General features: G+C 34.8%; 1 protein-coding gene across 1 annotated transcript in view; it reads left to right on the forward strand.

Annotated features, from left to right (window-relative positions):
* Positions 1-24,475, forward strand: part of MMP16 (matrix metallopeptidase 16) — a 165,509-nt gene extending 141,034 nt beyond the window's left edge. The window contains exons 7-10 of the mRNA XM_066179167.1: positions 6,769-6,907; positions 15,008-15,158; positions 19,100-19,215; positions 23,736-24,475. Coding sequence (XP_066035264.1) covers positions 6,769-6,907; positions 15,008-15,158; positions 19,100-19,215; positions 23,736-24,070 — 741 coding nt within the window. The 3' untranslated portion in view covers positions 24,071-24,475. The remainder of the gene's footprint in view (positions 1-6,768; positions 6,908-15,007; positions 15,159-19,099; positions 19,216-23,735) is intronic.
* The last annotated feature ends 2,476 nt before the right edge of the window (positions 24,476-26,951 follow it).

Consider the following 26,951-nt stretch of genomic DNA (forward strand, 5'->3'; position numbering starts at 1 on the left):
TTTATCAAAAAAATGATAAATATTGGCCTTTGAGCACTTTTTTTAAGCCTAGGGTCTATTTTTATTACCACAGAGGCGGGAGATTGGCTGAGGGGCTCAGGCGGTATTCCAGTGGGTGTATTCCCTGCAGTGTTCCAGCACAGGTCAGCCCTGCTGCTCCCTCTGCCAGTGCCTGGGCACTAACACCCTGAACAAATGACAAAAGGACACATTAGAGAAAGAATAAAACAGCGAAAATTAGAGAGAAAGGAGGAAATTAAAGGCAGAATAAAAGAGGAGAAACTTTGCAGCCTGGATCTGTCACTGTGCAGCACTAGAAGTGGAAGTATTTGACTGCAGCTTATTGAAATCGCTACAAAAATTTAGGATGGGTTCCAGAGGTACTGCCAGTGCTTTGCCTAATTGACCATACTTCAGAATTTGATGTTGAGAGTAAAAAAGGTATTTTTGTTCCAGCTTCAGTCACAGTTCTCCATGCTACATCCTGTCGTTCTAGTGCTACATAAACCAGATTCCAGATAAACAAGGGTTCACATTGTAATTTTGTTGTATATGTGGTCCATGAAGGAGATCTGTACAGCAGTTTACAAATGAGGGAGGAGAACAAGAGTCTTCTCTCGTGATAAGAGTCAGAGTGCATATGAGTCCTTTCTGAAAAGAAATGGATTATTTTCATATTTTCCCCGATCTTTGAGGACTGATTCCTCAGTTGCTTGTTTTTGGTTTTTGTTTTGTTTTTTGGGGGGTTTTTTGTATTGTTTGGGGGTTTGTTTGTTTTGTTTTTAAGAAAAAAAATAAGCATAGCTATAGATTTCAGCATGACCTGAATGAAAAGCCATTTTGGCATATCTCAAATGAGGGAAAGAGAATACTCAGGCCAATAGTTAGGACTCAGAATAAGATACCAAGAAGACAGGTTTTAACATAAGGCCATTTTGGACCCTGCATAAATTACTTGACATGACTTAATTGTGTCAGTAATACAGAAGAGGAGATAAGGACAGATGCTAGAAAAAAAATGTTTAGCATATTCGTTAGCAAAGATTTCCTACATAAAATCACTATATAATATTTTCTCTTGAAAGTGTATTTACACCAGTGAACCTCAGCTTAGGTGAAGAGAGATACTTTAAACCAATCTCAGTTTAGCTCTTCCCATATTCAGCAATGGGATCTGTTTGCCAGTTTCTCACTTGATCCTATGCTGAGTCACAGTAGCTAATTGTTTTGTTCATGGTGCTAGTTAGCTATAACATGTTGTTAAGGAAAAGAATAAGTTTATAACAAACAATGGTTTTCATTTGTCTACAGTTCTCCAGTGTCTGATTAGGTACAAACAAAATAGTTGGTATTTTATTTAATTACGCTTAATAATTGGAATAATCAGGGAAGTAAATTCCTTACTTGAGAAAGTAAGGAAGAAACTGAAGAAGTATTTGGTGATATCCATATCTTTATTTTGAGTCCAATGATTTGGTCTCATTTCCACGGTGGGTATCTTCAGGAGGTTCAGAATCTCAACATAGGAAATGCTGAGATTTTTCTGAGGGGTATTAAAAGCTCTGACTTCTCACTGTGGCTCTCAGGCAACATTTATGCCCAGTTCTAACTGGATAACCTTGCCGTTGTCCCAAGCACGTTAGGAAAGATGAATTGTTTCTATAAGTTCAAATAAGTGATGCATTGTACATCTGTTTATGAATGGATAACGGTCCTTTGTAGTTTTAAAGGAGCTTTGTTTTGTTCTTAATGTGAACCAGCTCCATAATGAGCTGAGCTAAAGTATTCTGTGTGTGTATAAATCATCCATTTACTTAATTGTTTCCTAAAACGAGCTGGATTGATAGCATCTATTTAATGTCTGATTCCTGGTCTCAATAGAGCCAATTGTTTTCTACTATGGAATTAAGTAGGAACTGAAATAGGTCTATAAGTTTCATTGCAAATTCTATATAGAGGGAAAAAAAAAAAAAGAAAAATAATTTCAGAATCCTTCTCATAACTGAATTGTGCTAATAATTTTTCTGCACTTAAATCCCCTGGACTGTATCTTCTTTTTTCTGCACCATGAAAATTGTTTCCCAGAAAGTTGCTCAAATTTTTTTTTTTTCCTTTTTTTTGTGCAGTAATGTCCTTTGGCTTAAATGCTATAAATTCCAAATTCAGGATGTTGAAAATAGATGTTACTAAAGAAATAGTGGAATTCCCCAAATGAGTAGGCACAAAGGTTTTAATTCCACATGCCACAGGCCTGTTATTAGCAACAATTAGCAACACTGAGATTCCCTGATAAAATTCACAACCTGATGAAGTAAATGTGGAAAAGTGCATTTTGAGATTAGATCAAGATTTTTAAAAGGATATCCCAAATTTATTTTTGGTTTACATACAATAACTATACCTTGCATTTCCCAAATTCAGTTTTTTAATATCCCATAAAGGTGTATAGTAGGCGAACTTTATTTTCTTCTTGATCACTGTCTTGAAATGCAGCTTCTTCAGGCTTTATCCTTGGGTAAATTTCACTGTATAAAACCAGAACTCTTCCTTTTCTCTAAGAGAAGAATTTAAAGTTACTAAATATCTTACTATATTATTTGCCTCTGGCTTATTTTCTTTTTTCTTCTTCTGCAATACTCAGATAAAAAAAATAAAAGTAGAAGGATAGTCATTTGTCTGAATGTGTCTCTCTGTTGCTGCTGTTTTGCTAAGCTGCTGGGTATGTTTAATCTTCCATTGACACAGGCTTGCTTTTGCACATGATCAGAGTATGCTTCTGGGAGAACACAAGACCCAATGTGATACTTTGATGTATTTTGTCAATAACATTAGGCTACAGTATTGATTGAAATATAGTATTTGATTTGAATGACATTTATTTAGGGCAGAACTATTATGCTTATTTGGCTTTTTCTTTTATTTTCAAATTAAATTGGCCAAACAGTTATCCTGTGGAGTCTAGAAGTAGTAAAACTTCTCTCCCTCTCAGCTGTAGTTATTAAATTTTGCATCTCACTCCATCTTGTTAGGAGAATACTAGTAACAGCACTATATATATATATATATATATATATATATATATATACACACACACTTAAACATGAAGTCAGGCAAAAAAAAATCACAGAGATACAGAGATTTTTGCTATACAGTGCAAGGATATTTCAAAAATCACTAGGGGTTCACACGCATTTTTGTAATCATAGTCAAAATAATATAATTTACAGTTGCAATTTGGCCTAATTTTGCACCTCTCTAACTGTCTGCCTTAAATCTTTACCTGCCTTTATCTCCAAGTAGTTAGAAAAGGTACCAATTCAAAGGTTTCTCATTTTTTCCTTCTTTCTAGCTTGTTGTAGATTTTTAAAAAGTCTATCAGATTGGGTGGTCTTTCTGTTTTACTGGGTATCACTTGACCTTGAGTCAGAGTGTCACATGTCATTACAGAATTGTAGATAAAGTTCATTTGGTATAAAATAAAGGTCAGAGCTTTAGACATTTTATAGCAAATTAATGTTTTAACATTGACAATGGTTGTTGGTCCAGAGACATAGGATCAAATGAGGTCCTTAAACAAGAAAGCTCCATTAATTTTGCGCTAAAAGCTCCTCTAGTTTGTGTATTATGGATGAACCAAAATACCTGGAGATTGTTTTTAATTCTCATACACATCAGTTGTGGCCCTTAAGGAATCTGAAAGATATTTAAGTTGATAATAAATACTGAAATGGAAATTAATTATTCATAAGAGTAAAGATTTAAACATTCATAGAATGAAACATAAAGAACAATTTAACTCAATCATCACTAAAAAAGGTGAAATTGTATATTCTAAGAGTGGGAGGAGACTGTATACCAACAAAGTATGAAGGCTTTGCATTATGAGACAGATTTTTTTTTAGTTTTATACTGTCTTCCATTCAAGATTCTCTGAGTTGTTGATAAAGAAGTGTTTTTATGATGGCAGTATATGCTGTGATCATACATAATAAACTGTATTTTAGTCCCTTTGAATGCACAGGAAAAAAAACCCTAAAGCAATTACTGACAGTGTAGAGTGATTTATGTATGACCTTTGTTTAGTTTGTTTTCTCTAAAAAGCTTTATTATCTTTTTTTCTCAGAAATATCCCATCTTCTAAACAAAATGTCAAAACATTCAATTTGAGTGACTGCTACTGCTTCTTCATTCAACTGTTACTCTATCCATCATAGTGTTTCTGAAACATTTTACAGTCTCTTCTCACTCAATGCCCATTTTCTGGGGTTTTAGATATATTGCTCTAGCTTAATTAAATGTTGATTTTTTTTGTTTGTTTCAGTTTTGTTTTTTGAACTGGGAATAATTATCCAAGTTTAATTTACTTGGTATGTCTAACAGTTGTAATATTTAATGATCCATTTTTATGCCAGATCTCAGCTGCACTGGAGTGATCCATATTTTTGATGCAATTGAGTATCTACAGATGCTTACAAAGAGGCATTTGCTAGCCAGCAAGGAAAGACACTAAAATCTGTGCATTCAATGTATGCATTTGTCAGGCTTTGCATTGCAGTTCATGTGACAAGTCATGTGTTCAACCTGTCTGCTGTAGTTAATGTATTTTGGGGATACAAAATAATAAAAAGTATATTTAACCAACACAGTGGGAAAGGCAAAGGGTTTGTCAATACACACCATTTCTCAAAAGGGACAAAACTGTGTTTATTCAACATAAACAAATACACTGAGAAGTGTTTTGCCAGAGAAACTATTTCAAGTTATTTACTTAAAGTGTGAAAGAGCTTTATTAAGAGTGAATATGCTTTCTCTAGGACTATACCTCTTTTGAATTTTAATAGTAGCTAAACTCTTGTGAAAACATACTTTCAGTAAATGTACATGTTTATAAAAATGTAGATGATAAAATTGCTGGTAAATATGATTTTGTTTGAGATAAAATGAATTTATTTACATGTAAGTGCTGAAATGAGGCATTCTTTCTGTAAGCAGAGCCTATCCCATCTGAATCTTCAGAAGAGTCCTTGGCATGCTTTACAGCTACATGCTGGATTTCTTGAGTTCCAGAGTTTGAACTCTGTTAGTCAAAAAACATTGAGTCCAGCATGTTCATAGGAAAGTCAGCCAGGAAAATTAAATTTACATAAACAAATTATTCTATCAGCCTCTGCCAACACCTACCTTCCCCAATCTTATAAATTGTCCAAACTTTCAGTTCCGATCTCAGACATTTCCAGGTGTTTGCTGATTCCCTAAGATGATATCTGTTGACAAATCATATGCCAGCCTCTGTCTGTTTAAATAAGACCATAAAAATGCTAAAATTATAAATTTTCAAAATTTTAGTTTGTGGAAATGTGTAAGATCCTTACTGATGAGCTATACCCCATTGTCCATTGTTATTGCAAGGACAGGTACATATGCTGAAAATAGATGAGGAAAATAAGGAGTCTGTGAGATTCCATCAGCAGAAAAGAGAACATGGCATGTTATATTCACAATTATGCTTCAGAATGGAATATTTCAACATTAAAGGCAATGACCCATATACATCTATGTATACATATAAACAGGTTTAAAAACAAATTCATGGGGATATGCTGAATGAAACATACATTCCAGTTTTGCCATAACTGTATTATTGGTGAGATTTTAATAGTATAGCAGGAAAAGTTATTGGTTTACTCAGGAATTTGAACCAATAATAGATAAGAATATTCTAACTATTATACTGCAGGTCAGCAATATGAAGTGTGAAATACAGTTTGACATTCAACTCAATTCCAAATCTGCAAAATATAATTTTATCGGTCTTGCTGTCAAAATAAAATAATGCAAGCATACCCCACAGATCACTAAGTCTGAAACACAACCCGTTCTCAAGAAGATGTTTGTTGACTTGATGATTTTACAGGTTTTGTTGCACTGTGAAATCTGTGTTCCTTACACTGAGGAAGAACTGCCATGTAAACTGTGACAGATTCCGGCAGAACATGGCTTCCTTTATTTTTAAAGAGGGTTGTTTAACATAATACTAATGCTGAAAAATGTTCAAATGTGTGTAAAAAGTAAAAATACTTACCCTATCCTTCATCTCTAAATGAAACAGTTCTGAAGAGGGACAGTGATGATATCTTTATTGATACCCGTTTAATGTGCCATGTATTTGATTTAGCTGGATTTAGCACCTATTATATATAAATATATGTATATGGCTGTAATATTAACCATTTTATTTAATGTCACTTGGAAAGACTGCTGAACTTCACTACAGTAAAGTTGTCATCAAAATGTAGTTCTTACTAGGGTGATGTAGTAATGTTACACATGTATCTATCAACCATTCATTGTTAGCAGCCACTGCACAAAAATGACCCACAAAATTGATTGTAGTATGTAGTATGGAGACTGTATGTAGTCCCATTATTTTGGACATTCACATAGGCACGTGGTTCAGTCTAAAAGCACTTGTAGTCAAACCACAAATTTTAAATGGGGCCCCTTATAAGAATGAAGTTGAGAGAGTTGCATCATCTCATACAAGCTGTATGTTCTGCCGAGGGCTATCTGCTCCAAACACCTGGTTCATGTGTGTAGCTTACTCCCATCTCAGCAAAAACCAGTTCTGAAACATTTGTACTGTGACACAAATGCTTATCCACTCAGCAAAAGGTCTGCTCTAAAAATGCCAGGATAGGCTGTTCAGTATTTTCAAGACAGCGGCTGAACACATATAAATGTTGTAAGAAGTGCACGTTTGTTTTGCAGGATCAGTGGTTTTGGCGAGTCAGAAACAACAGGGTGATGGATGGGTACCCCATGCAGATTACCTACTTCTGGAGGGGACTGCCTCCCAGCATTGATGCAGTTTATGAAAACAGCGAGGGGAACTTTGTCTTCTTTAAAGGTAAGAAGTACAAAAGCAAGATTTTGTGTAACACTGTTGAGTGTGATGATTTCTTGAAACTCATCTTGGTTTTTTTTACTAAAGATTTCTAAATCTTGTTGCAAATTGGTAGCTAAATTAGGAGTGTGTAAGTTAACATTTTCTTGTTTGGCAAGACATTTTTAATTTATGATTGTCCTTCACAGTATTAGGTCATTTGCTCTTACATATTCAATAAAAATTTGAAAGTATAAATATGAGACATAGAAATTATCTACTGTGAAATAATTTTTAAAAATGCGTTTTAGGAAGACTCAATGAACACATTTCCATTAATTTTTGTGTTGTTCTCTTTGCTCTTCTTCTTTTTGCAAATGAATTTCTTATATATTTAAGTGGCATCTCTACTATATATACCTCACTGTACTGCATTGTATTTGTTACATCTGAGACCTGTGGTGTTAGGAGTTTCATGTGGGGGAAAAAGTCTTTTTCATAGATGTGTATTTACTGTTTTTAAAGAAACATAGACTCCAGAAAATAGGTGATATAGATCGAATTGTTGCTAATAATTCTTTTCAAATTTCACCCCAGACATCAGCTGTTCTTCAAAATTAAAGTTCTTGAACATGTAATTTGGATTTAATGATAAAGCTATCTCATATGTTTACTAAATGCATACTCAGTGACAAAAGTCTACAAATTATGCAAAGTATGTTTTATAAAATAATCATTTGAGAGAAGAAGAAACTGACTAGATAACAAATATGTGAAAAAATTTTTCAGCTGTTTAGTGTTGCGAATGATTCATTTTTTAACTCATTACAAAAAAGGTAGATTTTTAAAAGTTGTTATATAAAAAAAAATTTACAAGTGGAGTCGTTAACAGGGAGTTAGAAGTAATATTTTATTTACTATCGAAACAGGATCCTGGGAATGTTAAGTGAAAAAAAATAAATAACATGCAGAAGCACTTCATAACAGTACAATGAATTTTATGTTTTACTAATAGTGAAATTGTATTTTTGTGTGAATCATAAGGAAAACTACATTCCATATAGTACATTTTCTATTTATATGACGTCAATACATCGAATGTGTTTACTTCTGCTGCCATAAAATAAACTTCAAGCCATTAACTCTGGAAAGTTTATATGGGTAGGAGTTATGGTCAGGGTACCTCCAAATCTCCATCCTACAGCTTGATTTTTAGGTCCACAGAACATGGCAGGGTAAAAATATTATTCTGTAGCTATTCCTTTGCACCACTTCTACAAAGAGCAAAGTAGCTACCCTGGGCAGTCCAGATTTTTGCCTTGAAAATGCTGGGATCCATTACCTGACCTCCAGACAGAAATGATCAAGCTTACTCTTATAGCTGCTTTCTTTTCCTTCCCAGTGACCTTGAAATATGTTTCCTCATTATTTAACTCTTCACCCACAGCTGACTGGCTCCTGTTAGGTCTTAGAGGAGTAGGTTGATCCTGTAGTCTGTGGGTTATAGATAACAAACAACAGAAGGAGGAGGGAGCTTCTCTATTTTCTCTCTGGGAAATTAAATCAAGACTAATTAAAACAAGCAGGAACAACAGGACTGTGCTCTTAGAAGTCAGAATTGTGTTTTCCTTTCACATCATCCCCACCTTATGCTATCTGATTTCAGACCAGTTAGTTTCGTGCCTTCTAGCTGATATCATATTATCTATGGAAATTCTGCTGTAGGTATTTTTCCATATGACTTCTTTTCAAAGTTCCATTATTTTTCCAATGGCATTTGTATCATCCCTTTTTTTGCCAAGGTCAAAAGTCTTTGTATTTCCTTGTGCAATTTTTTAAAAGAAAGTTTTCTTCTCTGGCATGTCTTCATGAATCTTAATATCTAACTGTTAGTGTTTTCTATCAGTGTAATTCATGTTTTTCCAGTGCTGCAGAATCAAAAAATTCAGCTGAGTCTTCTCTGTGGGTGTCCTTGAAAATTCCGGTTCCAAGGATCTCAACTGCCTTATGGAACATGATTACAGAAATCTGTATAAATAGACTGTAGGTAAATGATCATTATCTCGTTTCTTCTATTCCATGGCAAAATTTCCTGGGAAAAGAGTACATGTCCTCCTACCAAAGATGCTAGAAACAGACAAGTTGATTGTTGCTAAGATGATGAGCAAGTAGAATGTCTTATCCAGGTAGTGTGCCTTACCCGTCTAGAATTGGTACAAACAAGTAAGTTATAGAAGGAACTTTAAATCTGAAGTCTAGCATACAGATGTGTTAACAAAGGACATACCTAAGCCAGTGTCTGCATCTGTTATTCAGTGAATAAAATAGAAAAGATGGATTAAGTGCCAGTGGAGAACTTGTACTGGATTAATGTCACTATGCACTCCTCTGACCCACACTATAGTGTCACCTGTTCCTGCCCTCCCTTTAGTTTTTGACCCATAATATACTCCAAATATACAGGCTAGACATTAGGAAGAAAAAAAAAAATTCCTCACAGAAAGAGTGGATGGGCACTGGAATGGGCTGCCCAGGAAGGTGGTGTAGTCATTGTTCCTAGAGGTGTTTAGTAAAATACTGGATGTGGCCATGGTTTAGTTGATAAGGTGGTGTTAGGTCAAAGGCTGAACTTGATGATCTCCAGTATTTTCCAACCTAGCTGATTCTGTGATGAGTTCCTCATCCATCCCAGCAGAGCTCCATGCACTCCAGCTGGTCATTGACACTGACAGCAACATCCCCATGCCCTCTTCCCTGCCCATGCTTGTTACAGAGCCAGTAGCCTTCCATTATAACGTTCCATTCTTAGAAGCCATCCTACAACATCTCTGTGATGCCAGTAAGATCACAGCCCTGCCGGTGTGCACAGATTTCCAAGCACATCCCCAACTCCTGTTGCTTATTCCACATAATACATGTGTTTCCATAGAACCATTTAATTTGGTGCCCCCAATGAAACTAACTGGCTGGAGTGGCTGGAATTCCTTTGAGCTGTTTCAGGTGCTCTGCTGCAGACCTGTGATCCCTCTCCAGGCTCTGGACATCTCTTGCTGTCACTGGCATCAAACTGGTAGGAGTGGGTTGGATTGAGGTTCTTCCTCCACCAGCAACTTCAGTTAAAAGCCCTCTTTACCATCTTGGCAAGCCTGTGACTGAGATGCTCTTCCTGTTCCCTGCCAGATGGACTCATCAGCCCCCAGTAGACCAGACCATACTCATAAAGTGCAGAGCAATCTGGTGAATAGCTGCTTATAAAAAACAGATGTTTGAATTCTTGTTATTATTCATTGCCAGTATCCTCGCTGAATGATAATAAGATGGCATCAGAAAAATACCTTTTTATTTTCTTTCCTTTTTTTTTTTTTTTCTAATGAGAAAACATGAATAGTAAAATTCATTCTGTGTACCTTTGGGAATTTATATAGTGCTAAAAATGAAATTGTCAAGCCATCTGCACTGTTGAATGTTATGGTAAACCAAATGTAGCAATAGAAAGGCTGCTGTAAAACTCATACAACCAGTGCCTCCATCATAACATTCATTCCAGCACTGCACTTACCTCACGGCCTGACAATTTTATATTGAAAAATAGATTTACTATAGTGTCAGATCATGGAACGGTGAAATGACAGAAACTTGATGTGGGAAATAGGAAATGGGGAAAAAGGAACCATGAATAGTAATTTTAGGATACTGGTAAAAAGACTAGATACAGGCTTGAAAGACCAAAATTAAGAGGAATGTTGACTGGAAAAAAACCAACATTCAGAATTAGATATTAATTTTTTAACTACTTTAAATTACACTAATTGTTTAAAAATTTGGGAATTCATCTCACCACTCTAACACAGTGATTATATGCCACACAATTCTTGTGCTGCACATTTACTATAATTGCAAATGATATGGACAAAAAAAACCAGAAGCACAATTATTCAAAATTCAGATTCTATAAAGGAAGAACTAATTACTAAAAAACTGCATATTTGTTGGCAGTAGTAAGTAGGAAGTTAAACAGTCTGAAGAATATCTAAAATATTGTAATTTTAAGTGAAGCATAACAATACAGATGTCTTTTATTTCCAGTACTTTTTTTTTAGAGTGTCAAAGATGGATGTTGAGAGACTTCAAATAATTCCATGGTTCATCCTTCTCAGCAGTTTCCCTACAGTGATGATATTTAACAAAGCCTTATTTCGAGAAGTAACACATTTTAGCTTTTTTATCACTTGCTTCACTCTCAGCTTCTGACCTTGCCAATCTGCTTCTTATTATATTAGACCTTACATTAGGGAATAAAAGCAGAGAGATTAAACATTCTGAAATTTCAGACTTCATTAAACATGTGGTGCTTTATTCTCTGTGAGAATAACAAACCTACCAATGAGACCTTAAAAAAACAGCTTTGAAAAATAGGCACAGTGGTGGTTTCTGCCAAAGGCATGAATTCTGACTCCAAAGAAGGATTAGTTATCTATAAGAATAAAAATATGACAATTTTGTCATAGTTCTTTCCATTATGATCACAATTAATGAAGTCTTATTGACTATTTATTAGTGGAAGATTAGCTACATGAAAGCATAATGACTTTAGCATTACTTTGTTCTACATTTAAAGTTACATAAATATGTTAGAAATAAAATTAACTCGTCCTCATCACAGTTGGGCATCCTTTGCATTGATTTTCAGCTTTAATTTCTCCCAACATTGGGTTCTGATCAATATTCTGTTGATCAGATCAATTCTCTGATCAGTAGTCACTGACTTTTGTCCAGGTGAGAGACAGAAAAAAAAAATGCAAAACAAGTCCAACAACAAACCTCCTGAAATCTCCTAAAAAAACCCTCAATCAAACAAAAAACTGAAGTGAAAATTGTCAGCCAGATTTAACATTTGATTTCTTACATATAGTACTTCTCATTAACAAACATGGTAATCCAGACTAAACATGTCTTCTAAAGCAAATGTTAAATAAAATTCCCTCCAGTTAACATCAATAGGCCTTGCTTACATGTTAGAGCTCTCAATGCTCCCTGTCTCAGAATACAGTTAAATGCTCCCTGTCTCAGAATACAGTTAAATTTACCTTTTCTCTGTTTTCTAGGAAAGAATTTGCTTCTTAGTAAGAAATTATGGGAAGAATTCCATTTCTTATGTCTGTTCCCACATCTACACTTTCCTTTTACCTCAGTATATCTGAACGTGCCAAAAATACATGGCTCAGTGGTATTCACTTACAATGGTTTGTGCATAACTGTTGTTTATTTTGGTATGACATGATCTTGTTAATAGTTAACTTTGCCTCCTTGGGTATGGCTGATAACGATCTATTCATAACAATTGCTTTGACTTTTATTCCTTGTGAGGCACAGAGAAAAGTATTGGGATTACATACATCACAGCATATGCCTCTCAATGCTGTGCAACAGCTGTCATTTTGAATGATCTTCTGAAACTGAAATGAGTTGGCCTGGGATCATTCACTGGATGCCATCTGTTGTTCGCACCATAAGTACCAACTAGTAAGACCAAAATGCATGACTTCTCTTATCATTGCATTTGAAACTGCCATTAACATCTGAAGCCTTCTGTGTCCAGTCATGTGAATTGGCAAAAGATAAACCACATGGGAGGAGGGACAGAGAATGATTGAAGATGCTTACCTCTGTCATTATCACCTATAGGTGAATTTTTATAAGGCATCTCAGTGAAGGTAAATCTCAGGTTAGCAATGACCTTAATTCCAAGTCAACAGAAAACTTAGCTTTCCATGACTGCCCTTCGTAGATCTATGTGTCTCTTTTATTTTCAGTACTTCAAATGGCTCTGTACATACTCATTCTTTGAGTCCTTTTTTCCTTCAACTAGCAGGGGAGAGAAAATGGATCTGTTGAGCAAACTGTAGTGTCTGTGCTTGAAAGTGGGTGACAAGCAGCTGTAAAGAAGCTGATAAAAAATTAACCCTGGAAACCCAGCATGGGAGGAATGGAAACTGTACCCCCTCTCCTAATTAAGACTCGGATAAAATGAAAACATGCTTTAAATCATCACAGTACAAATAGGGAGATTAAAGAAACCCTTCCTTTAAACGAACATTTAATACCACAGAGGGGTAGCTAAAATTTAAAACCAACTGCAAAACAGCTCTCTGGATTTTCCCTCTTGATGATTCTGGCATACACCTGATCCTAGGTCTTTGGAGTAATATTACATTTCCTTATAAAATATTTATACAGCACAGTACTTTAACCTCCTAAATCTGTATAACAGCCTGTCTAGCCTTAAAGGTAAGTACAAAAGCTATTGTGAACAGCCATGATTTTATCTCTTACATTCTCTTTCCAAAGGTGTTTGAGCAAAATTTGTTTACAAACTTTTCCCCTTATGTTTTAAATATCATTGTCATGTCAACATCCATGTCAATGCACAGACCAAAGTGAAGAATCCAGTAAGGCCAATTCAATATATATGTTCATGGATCTTGTCTAGATTTTTTTGTGATTTTGCTCAAAGTGTCCATGTGATGTCAAAGAGTATCTTCTCCTTCAGTGTAATTATTACTAAAACTAGCAATGGTTTTTGGAAAAAAATTATGATGGTAGTGCTTTGAAGAGAAAACGAACACATGGTTCTTTCACAATGGAGCCTATAGTCTAGCCTGAGAAGAGTGTCCTTGTGGTCTAGGGGATATAACACAAAGAGAAGACAGGCATCAGAGCAAGCTCATCAGATAAGTATATAAGTGCAAATTATGCTCCCCCCTTCCTATTTCTAGGGAGCATATGGGGTCTTTATTCCCTTTTTTCAGCCAAAGCTGTCTGTGTTTGAAAGAGAAGTCTCTGCTGAAAAGACACAGGTGAGAAGTGAGGTTTGAAGAAGAAATAGGAAAAAGCAGAAATGTAAAAAGGAAAAGATAGTTGCAAGAATAGGACAGGTGGCACAGTATGCTCAGAAGTCCCCAGGAGGACAACAAAATTATCAGGGAAATATGGGACTATAGGCTTAATATGATATGGTGAAGTAGGTGAGACAATCATGGAAGTGTTCAGTGAAGGAGAGCTTGGCCAGTAAGGCAGAGGAAAAAATCAAGCTTGGAAACTGGAGTTGTGGGCTTGTGAGGTAAGCTGTCCAGCTGGAAGAGAGATCACAGGAAGCATCCTCTCCCACAAACAGGGGGCATCTAGGCTCTAAAACAGTGGTGTGGCTCCTACCGCTGTGGGCATGGATCCCTGTGTACACAAAAAATTTATCTAGTAAGTGCAGTTACCCCTCTAGCAGTAGGGGTTTTAGCCACTCAGCATTGCAGTCCAGGAAGCCCATGGCTCTCATTCATATTTAAGACAGTAACCTGAGTAACCTGGGTAATCAGAAGTTAGTGTAGACATTGTGTTAACATCAACTAGAGTCATACAACTACCTTGTATTTTCAGCACTTAATAAGCCAGTTGGGTGGTTTTGAATCGTGTGTCACCTACAGACAAAGCTTAAGTCTTGCTGCCACCGGCAACCCCTCATTACTTTCAGCGACAAAAGGTTTTCACCTCTGGGACTTCAGATTCTCAGTTCTTTGTCTTTAGGCCATCCTAGGGAAAATACATTTAAAATTAATTTCTGTGGTTATTTCTGAAATAATCATACATCCTTCATAAGAAATCTAACTTCTTAAGGAGAAATACAAATTAATAAAAGTATTTCGTCTCTGTGAGGATTGTAATTTCTTTTGTTTGTGTTTTATTACCTTATTTTCTTATAAAATTCATTCTTGCCTCATGAAATGTAAAACTTCTGCATAGTTTTTCTGTAAATGCATTACATTATCAACCACACAGCCTCTTAAGATGATTTCATTTTCGTTCTACTTTTGATCACTATACAGTTGGTATCAAAATATTCTGTGGACCCATTTGAAGAAAGGTGCTTTATAAATGCAAGATATCCACAAGACATATTTAATTTTGCATTATCTGCAGCCATGAAATATTTTTCATTTCACTGTATTTGGAAGAATCATTACTATAGACCTTTGGGATTCTTTCTTATTTCTTAGGAGTGTATTAATATTTCTACTGACAGTACTGATGACTAACACAAATGCATGTGTGTATATATATGCTTTTGTACAGGTAACAAGTTCTGGGTTTTCAAGGACACTACTCTCCAGCCAGGTTATCCTCATGATTTGATAACACTTGGAAGTGGAATTCCTTCCCATGGCATTGATTCAGCAATTTGGTGGGAAGATGTTGGAAAAACCTACTTCTTCAAAGGAGATAGGTTGGTAAAGGATTTCTGCAAGGGAACAATTCAGTGGATATCAGCTGAACACGTTAATCTTTTCCTCTGTTTCTCAAAAGGATGAAATTAACTCCTCCTGCATAGATGGCTGTACTGTTTTCACATGTCTTGTAAGCTAAATTACATTTGTGTGAATATCTTGGAATGGGTATAAGTATATCCAGTAGAAAAGTTAGGTTTTAGAAGTCAACAGGGGAGTCACAATTGTGGCAAATTTAAACTTAAGTATTCAAAGTGATGTGTTTATGTACACTCTTACCTGTTTCTTTTTATCCACATTTCCAAACCCCAGCACATAAGCAGGCAAGGCATGATCCAAATCTTTTAAGGTCAGTGAAAATGACTTCTTTGCTACTATTTAATAATGAGGTAAAAAAAGGGAACCTAGAGCTAAACCTGGGAGCTAGAGAAGAATTTGAGCATTTTCTTGGAATTACTTCTAAAAAATCTTATGGGGACACATATTTATGATTAATTAAAAAAAATTAAAAAAAACCAAAAAACAACCACAAAAACCCAATCCCCCGAAAAAAGACAAACACAGAAAAAAAAGTAAAATCCAAGGGTTTTTCAATTCCTGAAATACTTGTACTAGTCATTTAGTGTCTGTATCTTTATCTACCTGTCAATAAAAAAAAGGAAAGGACTATATGTCTGCTTTATAGAGACATCAAGAGAATTCATTAATTTTTGAAACACTGTGAGTTGTCTGAATGATGGATTTTACAGGTTTTTAGTATGGTGCTGTGTTTGTTGACTGATGCGTTCCTGTGCAAATTTTGTGTGCTGAGAGACAAATTATTCCTAACTGATAACTGTAATGTTTCTATTCGTCTTATTAAAAGTATGATTGCTTTTGTTACTGTGTGGTACTTACTGTTCTCAGGCACTAATAGTATTCATGGATCACTTAATAATTTAATATACATCATAGAATATGTTTAGGATAGTACAGTTTGTAATTTTTTAGCAGTACTGTAAAAATTGCATTACAGAATGCTGCAACAAATTTTATGGTTAAAGCTATTTTTATTATTTAAAAAATATAGCTCTCCAACCCTCATGGTGAGGGAAGTAGATAACTAAGTCAATTTTTTTTAATGTTTTAAAACAATGTGTAATTTCAAGCAATCAATTTTCATAGTGAGTTGAAGATGCCTAAAAAATTTGTTACCTGTGGTTGAGTAGATTTTTTTTAAAAAATTCAATTTTATTTTCAGATAATAATTTTCCACCTCCACATACATATTGTAAAAAGATGTACAGTAGGATATTTTTTGTGACTTTTACTTCATTTAGGCTTTATTCAGCAATGTCCTTTTATATTTCCATGCATAGGCAGTTACTTACATTCAGGACTTTCCTAAAACACAATTGGTAATAAGAGAGGACAAAAAGAACTAGCAGAGGAAAACAGGTGCTGGCAGAAATGTTGCTACTTAGAGCTAACAAGCACAATGAATCTCAGCAGGATATAAATGCAATACAGTATGTTAGAAGAAGATTGAACATGAGCCTTGCAGAGATAATTGAGCCATTATAGGATATTGACCATCAATGGGAATAAACCCTAATAACAGTAAGTTTCTCAGTGTGATTGCTTATGACATCAAATATTTGCTATAAAATAAAAATAATAATAAAAATGGCTAAACCAAATATAAGCAAACAAGAAAATCCCATTAACCAAACCAGTAAGAATTTAAAAGTCAAATCAATAAACAGACTTATCTCTAAAGCACCTCATGTATGGAACACTATTGTTGTTATTTGACATTATCTATTTCAACATAAACGATAATTCTTCCAAATAATTGTAAACCCAAAAAGGAGAAGAAATTGACTACAGAAAACATTAGTCCCTCTGTCATTCCTATCCTACCAGAACTGAGTCATTTGGGACTAGAAGATAATAGGTTTGATTAACTTCTTGACACATGTCCTTGTTTATGCCCCTGTCTGGTCCAAGTGGTTTTATACACTTTAGAGTTTAAATCAATGTTTTTTCTTCATAAAACCTAATCATCCAATGGCTCGGGATATCATTAAGTAAATAGGCTTATCTATGGAACATAGTTTACCAAATATTTTCCAATTTTCCTTTTTTTAAAGTTATGAAATAGACTTTCATTTTTTTCCCCTCTGTTATTTATCAGTCTTTGAGATACAGCAACAAGTTTATATAGTGTGTAGAGCTCAAACCATCATTAGGGAGTTTGCTTGTGAACATTTGGCATGCCAAATAGAATCAAGACTAGGCTTTTCCTTACCCTGTAGACAGGTTCATTGTTCCAGCATAGATTGTTGAGGAGGTGCTGTGATTAGTCCTTTCCTAATAGAATTTCTCATCAGTGATGAAAAACCCAGAAGTTTTGTGATTTCTGAGTGTGCATTGAGTATGTCCTCAAAAACTTTTAATGACAAAGTATGTCTTTGAAAGTCACTTAGGGCTAGTGGAAAACTAGAGGTTATTAAAAGAAGGAGCTCAAAAAGATGAAAAGATTGGAAGGAAAAGGAAAATGAGAGAAATTGTGCAGGATAGAAGTAGAGTTTGGAAGTAGAAGGAGAGAAAAAGAATATATATTTGTTTGAAAAGTGCAAACTAAAGACCAAGAAACTTAGAGTTAAAGCATGAGGAATAACTGGTTTCAACAGTATTAGTGTTAGAGCTTTGTTTACTACTTATATATTTGGTTTCTGCATGTAAACTTTTGGAGATGTTACGTATCCAAATAAAGACCATTGGATTGTTGGATAGTAGCTGGTGTATATGTGACTAGTTTAAGAATTGAGGCTGTAAAAATAATTTAGGCATAAGAAACAAAAAAATAAATACAAATATCTTTTTAATCTAACTTGCCAGCACTTAACCCACTTGAAATCTGCCATAGTTTAATATCATTGAAAGTTTAAAGCCAGAGAAATACCCTACAGGGAGAAATACTGAGGAGTTCAGACCACTGTACTTTTTAAAAAAGATTAAAATGTGAATCAATTAGAGTGCCTAAGTACCTTCACAGTGATAAAATATTATCCACTTAAGAATTTTTTAATATATGATGATCATAACAAGGATTTCCAAAAACTGAAGTCAAATGAATTCAAATGAGAAAAAGGGTCAAGTTTTTAGCAGTAACCAGATTATCAATGATAGTGATAAAACTATGCTTAAATTAATGGAGTAAATCAAAATATGAAATGACTCACCAAAATATTAGGATACACAGAGGATGTTAGAGATGCAGTATTCTTAGAACCAGCTTATAAGATGTGCTTAGCAATTTGATCAGCAGTCAAAGGAAAAAAATATCAATATTACTTGTAAGTATAAATAAATCACAAGTGTAAATACTTCTCAGATGTTCAGGATTACTAGAATTGCATGCTGAAGCTTTTTATTTTGAGAAAGGCTGGCTGGCAAGGCACACAAACAGGTTGAATTTTATAATACACTGCGTCTGTTTAGTGATAATGAAATGAAATTAAAAGCTACTATAATGCATACACATGAAGAGTTAAATTAAGGTTCCTGGTGGTATTTTAATATGAATCTACTGTCACTTGCATTATTACAATATTATGAAAAGCATTAATGTACATTGGGTTTTTTTGCATATGTTACATCTCTCTGTGTCACTGTGCAAAAGCCCTAGGCATCAGAATTGTGGTGATTAAAAATGAAATGCATGCTGGTTTAGTTGTTGAAGCGCAAAATCTTTTATCTTCTATCTACTTACATGAAACAGCAAATAGATTTATTTGTAATGTTCAAAGAGAAGAAGTCCTGTTTTTCCACTTGTGGCTAATGAATGTAGCAAGTGTTGCGGGGGGTGGGGGGGGGGGATGGAATGCAAAGTTACTCATCTGTTATCTTACAAACGTGGTTTTTTGGGTTTTTTTTCCTCTAAAAAATATTTCAGGTACTGGAGGTACAGTGAAGAAATGAGATCCATGGACCCTGGTTATCCCAAACCAATCACAATTTGGAAAGGTATCCCAGAATCTCCTCAGGGAGCCTTTGTCCACAAGGAAAATGGTATGCAAACATGTTCTTGTTTTAATGATTTATTTACACGCTTTATGTAAGATAGAGTAGTAGAGGCATGATTGACTATTCAGGTTAAGTAGTGAAGGAATTCTTGATATCTGAACCAAGTATTTCCTGCTACAGAACTGGCTTAAGTGAAAATGGCTCTTTGTTTGTGTGTACTGTTAAACTTGTTTAATAAAAGCTGAAAAAGCTTTCAAATTTAGTATTACAAACGCTAATTTCCATCCTTTTTTTCTTCTGTTTTAAATAATTTTGGTTTTGTTCTCTGCTGAATTATAGTACCTCTTAAAACAAGCTTCATATTCACAGTATATCTCTATTGAATTTTCAAGGTGTTGGCTTTTTAAACAGCTAAAAGGTATTGCTTTCATACTTAAAAGCTAGCAAAGGGAAGCAAAATATTTATCTAAGCAGAAATATCCCAATGAATTTATGTAAATCAAAGATGTCATAAGTCCATGATGTAGAATCGCAGAAAACAGGGATTTTAGTGTCATTTATTATTACCTTTATCAAGTTGCATCATCATATACCTAGAGCATGGAGTCTCAGCTGGACACACCAGAAAACAACTGAGAGCAACTAAAATCTCCTCCACCTTAGGAGAATTTAGTGCTACCCAGGGAATGGTGGCTGGCTGCCAACAGAGCCGTCAGTTGCACAGAGTTTTTAGATCACTTTGATGGAAATATGCATTTACTGTAACCTATTATTGTTGGACAATTGTTATATGGTATATATGATTTATTTATTAGTAGGTTCTGCATTTATTCTGTTTGCCTCATAAGACAGGACACATTATCTATTGCCATATTATTTTAATTTTATTTTAATAAGAAAATAAAAATATCTCTTTCCTTTTATAAAACATTTTAGCCTCCTATTTCAACCTCTAACTCGATTAAATAATTTACCATGGAAATGTTTGGGGTTTTTTTCAGAAATATGTTTAATTGCTTCCTTGCTTTGTGTCTGTTTTATCCAGAAGAAGAAACTTCCTCTGTATTCGGCCTTTTTGCTAGATTGGATTTTTTGTGTTGCTTTTAACTGGAAAGTAGGTCATTCAAGATGATATTCTGCATACATCACACTCAATAATTAACTGTTTTTAAATATACATATGTGTGTATTACACAAACATTATAGAAAGATATATATTTGTATATACATCTATACCTCTGAGTGTATATACCTCTGAGTGTATCTATCATCTATATATCATCTATCTATATCTGTATATATGTATACATATATACACATATCAGTGTATATGAATATATTTATAATCTGTGCTGAGCTCAGGTACACGTGCCTCCCATTAAAAATGAAAATTACCTTACTGTAACGCCCAGACCAGTGAGTTTGAAAGCAGTGCAGAGGCAGAAGATGCATTCCTAAAGCATGAAAGACTTTTGATTACATAAAAGCCACTTCTCTTTCTAACCCCGGTGGTTCTGATAGTCTGCTGGTCTCTTTGGATAAGGTGGCTAGTAAAACATGACGTGAGATTGTGGAGGAGGTGAAAGGAAAGAGGGAATTCTTGAGCATCTCAGAAATCCTATAAGGGCCCCAGGGCAGAAAAAGGGACTGAAAATGACACCATAAAATTCCCAAGAAGACCACTAAGACATTTTCCCTGAAATCAAGAAAATAAAGTCTTAAGAAACAGTTCACAACTATGCTATTGTTTGTATGAGGATAGAAAGAAACAAAAGTAGATGCAAATAAATACCATAACTCAGTTGGAAAGAAGCTGATTGCATTTTGCCTGAAACTGCTTTTATTTCTTTGGACAGAAGCAGAGTTGATAAAGAACTTTGCTATTGACTTTCATAAGAAAATATCTGAAAGCATGTCTTTCAGGGAATCCATTTAATTTTTAAGTATTCTTTTCATCCTTCTTTTGTCTATCTATTGTGCAAACTATACAAATGGACACTTACAATAACTCTGGTCATGCAGGGGCTCTCTTCAGTGGTGGCAAAGGTTTTTGGTAATCTTGCATTAAGAGTCTTAGAAAAGATGAGAAAAACCAATTTCCCACTCTAGTCAGTGTCCCAGCTCAGTATCCTAAAAGCTTGGTAAGGTACAGGTAACATCTTTGAAACTCACCCTGCCACTTCCCATGTTGTGATTTGTTTTCTAACACTGTGGTAGAAACTCTCAGGAGGGGGTGGAGAAGAAATTTCCTTTATTTTGCTACACAGAATCTGAGATCACACAAAGTTCTCCAAATTGGAGAAATTTTTCTTTCTACCTTGAGAGCAGCACAGAAAATTTAACTTTCCAACGAGAAATTCTGCTGAAGTGGATGGTGGGGCAATTTTTAGGTAGAAGAAAGAAAAAGGTAGTCTACTTTATTAGTCCGCTGGCCTTTTTTTGCCTTATACTTACTACATAAGTACATTTGAGGTAGTAGTGACTGCTAAGCCCTTCAGTGCTGTTTGGATCAGGTACTGGACTCACTACTCAGTGACTAGTACCTAGAAAATTGTAAGGAACAGCTCTCAAAGCAGGTTTAACACATTTAGAAGATTAGATGAAATGACTTCCAACAGTTGTGTGAAGTCATTTGTTGTGTCAGGAGAAGCAGTGAAACTGCTCCGTCTTTTAGAACTGTCTTGCTCTGCTGGTAGCTTCCATCTTTCAGCTGTAATTGGCTATTATCCTGGTTCCTACCTCAGCAAAATGCAGAAAAGTTTAAACTGTGTTCAGAGTTTTCCAGTGGAAAATGCACTCTAATTGAAAAACATTCTATTGGATCTCTAGCAGCTAGCAATACCTTTGCTGCTTTAAGAATTTTAATTTGACCTTTTGCTGCATAATATCAATTACTAGCAACTGAAGTCTGTGTTTTGACTTACCTCTATCCCTGAGTATACGTACATGTATTCTGCATGTATGTAAGAATGAAGACTTAGAGGTGTCACATCTGTATATGGTCTCTCTATATGTATTAGAGTATTGATAGAGATCATACATCAAATTTGCATACTTGAAATATTTATCCATGGCCAGGATGTGCAGTACCTTGTAAAAGGCATACTGTTATATGGAATGCAAAGATAGGGTAACTGTGCTCCAAAATAATGAAATTTTGCATTTGATAATGCTTTTCATTTAAAATACAGATTGCTTTAAGGAATTTTATATGTGTTAAAATTTTAAAACTTCATAATATTTAAAGAATTGCTCTTTTATATTTTATTTCAATCAAAATAGAAGGCATTTTCTGAACAAGTCTAACTGCTCTTTTGATACAGATCAGTATTTTTTGTATATTTCTTTTTATTTTCCTCAAATTGTGTTAAATCTTTCTATAAATCTACTAGCATATTTAAGGTAATAAAAATGCAAGGGATTAAGAAAATGAAAATAATACCTTTTCATTGGTTAGAAAGGCCATTAAAATGACAAAAATACGTAATGTAGAAGAATGATGAAATACTCAAGTTTTTCTGAAAAGCGGTAATAGGTGATGAACACTTTTCCTCCAGTTTGAGCTGCAAAATAGACTATAAAATATTTCTTTTTTTAAAAAAAAATTAGAATTTAAAGAAAATAACTATTGATTGAATAGGTGGTTAATAATGTTATCACCAGACAGGCAGTTACTAGCCTTTTCAGGAGGCGTTGTTAACTACAAATAGTGCCCAATCTGTATTAGTAGCCTTTAATACTGCAGGAAATATATGAGATGTACAAAGTGAAGAAAAAATCCAGCTGTTTCCCTTCAGTTCATAAACAGTAGGAGAAAGTTCAGCCATCCTGAAGGTTTGTGTCTTGCCAGATCAATGTCATTTTTCTGCTGGGATAATAAAGGAATATAGATTTTTGTCAAGAGTGAAGTTTTTTTGTCCATTTAAGCATGTTTAATAATAACATTGGATTGTGCCTGAATGAACAAATATTGAGTCTTTACAGAAAACTTAAATCTGGTTACACCTGTTTTCTCATGTGAAAGATGCTGTTATTTCATCCAGTTTCCTTCTGAAGTACAACAATAGGGTATGTGAGATTAAAGAGGGTCTGTTCTCTATTCAGGGTAGCACAACATAGCATAGCATTGCAATTTGTTTCAGACTTGGAGAGGTCGTGATGCTTTAAAGTCCTGTCCCTGACGATTCCAGCTCTAGCTGGTTTTTCAATGAATGAACATGACAATCCTTGACTTTTCATAGACCATATTCTCTGGAATTATTTGATTATTTTTGTAGTAACGAAAGAAAATGAAATCTCAGTTTACTGAATGAAAGAACAATTAAAGAACAAACAAACAATAAAACCAAAACCTAAACAAAACCTCCAAACTCAATGTTAGATGTCTAGAAACAATAAAGAAATAAAATTTGTAAAGAAATATTTGAAAGACCTATACCTGAAGTCTATTCCATATGTCTTTTGATTTTTTCAGTTACAAAAAATTTTGTACCAATAATTTCCATCATGGGACATTGTTGACATGATTTCATATGACCATGAATAATTTCTACTTTCTTCCCCAGGCTTCACATATTTCTACAAAGGAAAAGAGTACTGGAAATTCAATAACCAGATGCTCAGGGTGGAACCTGGCTATCCCAGATCCATCCTCAAGGACTTTATGGGTTGTGATGGACCAACAGATCGAGATAAAGACCGACACAGCCCTCAAGATGATGTTGACATTGTCATCAAACTGGACAACACAGCCAGCACTGTGAAAGCCATAGCCATCGTCATTCCCTGCATCCTGGCCTTGTGCCTCCTTGTCTTGGTTTACACTGTGTTCCAGTTCAAAAGGAAAGGAACACCCCGCCACATACTGTACTGCAAACGCTCTATGCAAGAGTGGGTGTGATGTAGGGTTTTGAATTTTTTTCTTTCCCTCCCAGGAGTTTGTGGTAACTTGAGATTCAACACAAGAGCTGTTATGCAGTTTCCTAGCTAGGAGCGGGCATCTGTCAGTCTGAAACAAAGCTGATCTTTAAAACCCAGGGGGTTGCCTGTCCTGCGCATGAGTGGCGATTCACTCAGCTGGGAAGCTTCCATGATACACAGTATCTGCTGTTTCTTCAGTCCTTTGTCTTTCTTTGTCATTCAATTCTAGGCCTTCCCTCTGCACGCTCAAAGCCCTATAAACTATCAGGATTAACTAATGAAGAGGAATAAAAATATCTCCAACGTTTCTACATTTTTCCCCTAAGGCCTGTTCCCCTTTGACAAATTTTTTGCTGAAAGTAAATTTTTTTAGAGAAACACAACAACCAACAATGGAACTTTCAGGAAAGTGAGAAGACCCAAAACAGCTTTGTCTCCAAAGAGGATTGCTTTCTGTCTGCTACGGATAAAGTCCTATACTCCTACTTCCAGTTTTGTCAGGTGGGAGACTCGGATGACACGCAGGACTTCAGACTGTTTGGACAGCCATTTTCCAACAAACAAGGGGCCAAAATATCTGCAATATAGTAACAGCCTTAATACATTCATTTTGTGTTTTTTACAGCTGCTCTAGGCTATGTCCTCAATGTTTTAAACTCATATTCAATACTATATTCAAGCAGAACCTTTTTATTGGTTTGTTTGATTTCTGGTTGGTTTTCCTACATTATCTTTCCCAAGCTGTACCAAGCCAACTACCCCAGGCCTTCTATAGGTCTGTCAGGAGCACTCATTCCAAAGAATGGTAAAAAGCAGTGTGTCTCTGAAGTGGATTTCAATGAATTAAAACAACAGATATGCTATTGAGAAACTTTACACTGGTATTATATTGGTGGTGTAACCCTTTGAGAACTATTGCATCCAGTTTTCAGAGTCTGGTGGATGTTAATCTTGGTCATCATTAAATTATAGAATTGTGTTTGGGTAATACAGGTTTCAAAAGAAAATCAGTTTTTTGAAACATTTCTTGTGACTGCATTTTAAATTATTTCCATTATTGATAGAAAAGCATTTGTAACATGAATAGAAAACAAAATATATTTACCATCTACTTTCTTGTTAAAGGAACCAAATGTATTTTAATAATTTCTACCACTCACCAAGAATTTTTCTGAGCTGGCAACAATTTTATGGCTTAGCCTCTTATCTTAAGCATCTTGGATTTCTCTCTTGAAAATATGTTGCATGACAATTCCATTTGCCTTTGCAGAAGTGGAGTTACGGTTTCAAAGGAAAGCTGGGAAGATGACTCTGATAGTGCATGAGTATCCTCTATTGTGTTACCCCTTTGCATGTTCATTGTAGTTCTCAAAGGGTTAAAATTTCTGGCCTTCAGTCAAATGTGGTACCAACTGACAGAGCCAAGGGACCACCAAAACATTTTGTCATTCTGGGTAATTTGTGCTAACAGCAGTATTGTCATTTTCATGTGACCTGCAGAGCAGGTTTGTATCAATAATTTTTTCCTAGAGAAAAGTCAGCAACTGACAGACCTCTTTATTGATTTTAGGAGCTGCTTCTTGCAGTGATAGGCTTTACAGTCACTGGGCTGTGAACTTTTTAAAGATGGTCAGAATGATGCACCCCAAAAGTCAGACACCTGGTTTTTTATGAAAGCCAGGTGTTGAGGGGAGTAGCTTTTGCAACAATGAACAGCTTGCCTTGAACTTGATTATTGACCTGTTGACTGTCATTACCAAGTTAAACATTGTCTTCTGTGAACAGCTTCACTTGTCTGAATTTCCTTAAAGTGTACTGTCCTATGTCTTTGACCTTTAACTTGCAAACTGGCACAAACTGAAGGGAATCTGGTGTTGCAAATGAATTAAGATGAGTTTTATTTCTTGAAAGGCCTGATAGACATGATCCAAAATTTGAGAAAAAAATTTGAAGTGTTTTAGTAGGAGAGAAATGACATAGACTAAAATATTTATGATAGGTCTGTAGAAAGGTATTTTGCTATGTATACATGCACACTCTAAAAATGAATTGCAGCAGAAGTTAATTTTTTTAACTTGAATACAATTTTCAGTATAAAATTATTATTTCTACAAATATCTAGTTATTAATGAAAAGGTTATAGAAAAGTATTAAAATACTTGAAATGGCCAGTATGGGCTTTTACATAAAATGGGACTTTTATACTATGTTCAACCAATTTCTTACTGGTTTCTTAATCCACATAACTGGATCACTTTTTAGAGAGTGTAGGTATATATACATATATATTATGATTATTATTGTTTTGGTAATGGATAGCTTGACTGCCTTGAATTTATATTTATATTGAGCATAGCATGAAAAATAGTATGCCTTTTTTTCAATTACATGATTTTATATTGATTTGAGGACTTACAAACATATGTGGCATGCTATAAAGCATTGCAAACTTATTTCTTAGAGCATAAACAGATATACATATGTATGGTTAACAAAAATGAAGATTAGAAAAAGATATAGTTTTACAACAAATATGCAATGCAAGATGGCATTTTGGAGATGTTTTATAGAAGTACTGCATACTGTAGGTTAGAAGTGCACCAGTATCAGCCCATAGCATTATTTAGTAAATCCAAGTCAGTTGTTGCTGAAAATATAGATTTATTGACAATTTAGATGCACAGGATTTTTTGCTGCAGATCAGCCCATTTGGTGAATTTGAAATTCTATCCTGTTTTTCATATATATTAAGGTGTGTGTGTTTGTATACTTAAAAAAGCACACAAACACACACATACACACACATGCACATTCTAATCAACTGAGAAATTTTTATTGTCAACAAACTACTATAACTTATG

Source organism: Chamaea fasciata, unplaced genomic scaffold (assembly GCF_029207755.1).
Source record: "Chamaea fasciata isolate MVZ Bird 193981 ecotype frontalis unplaced genomic scaffold, bChaFas1.0.hap1 SCAF_1, whole genome shotgun sequence".
Taxonomy (NCBI): Eukaryota; Metazoa; Chordata; class Aves; order Passeriformes; family Sylviidae; genus Chamaea; species Chamaea fasciata.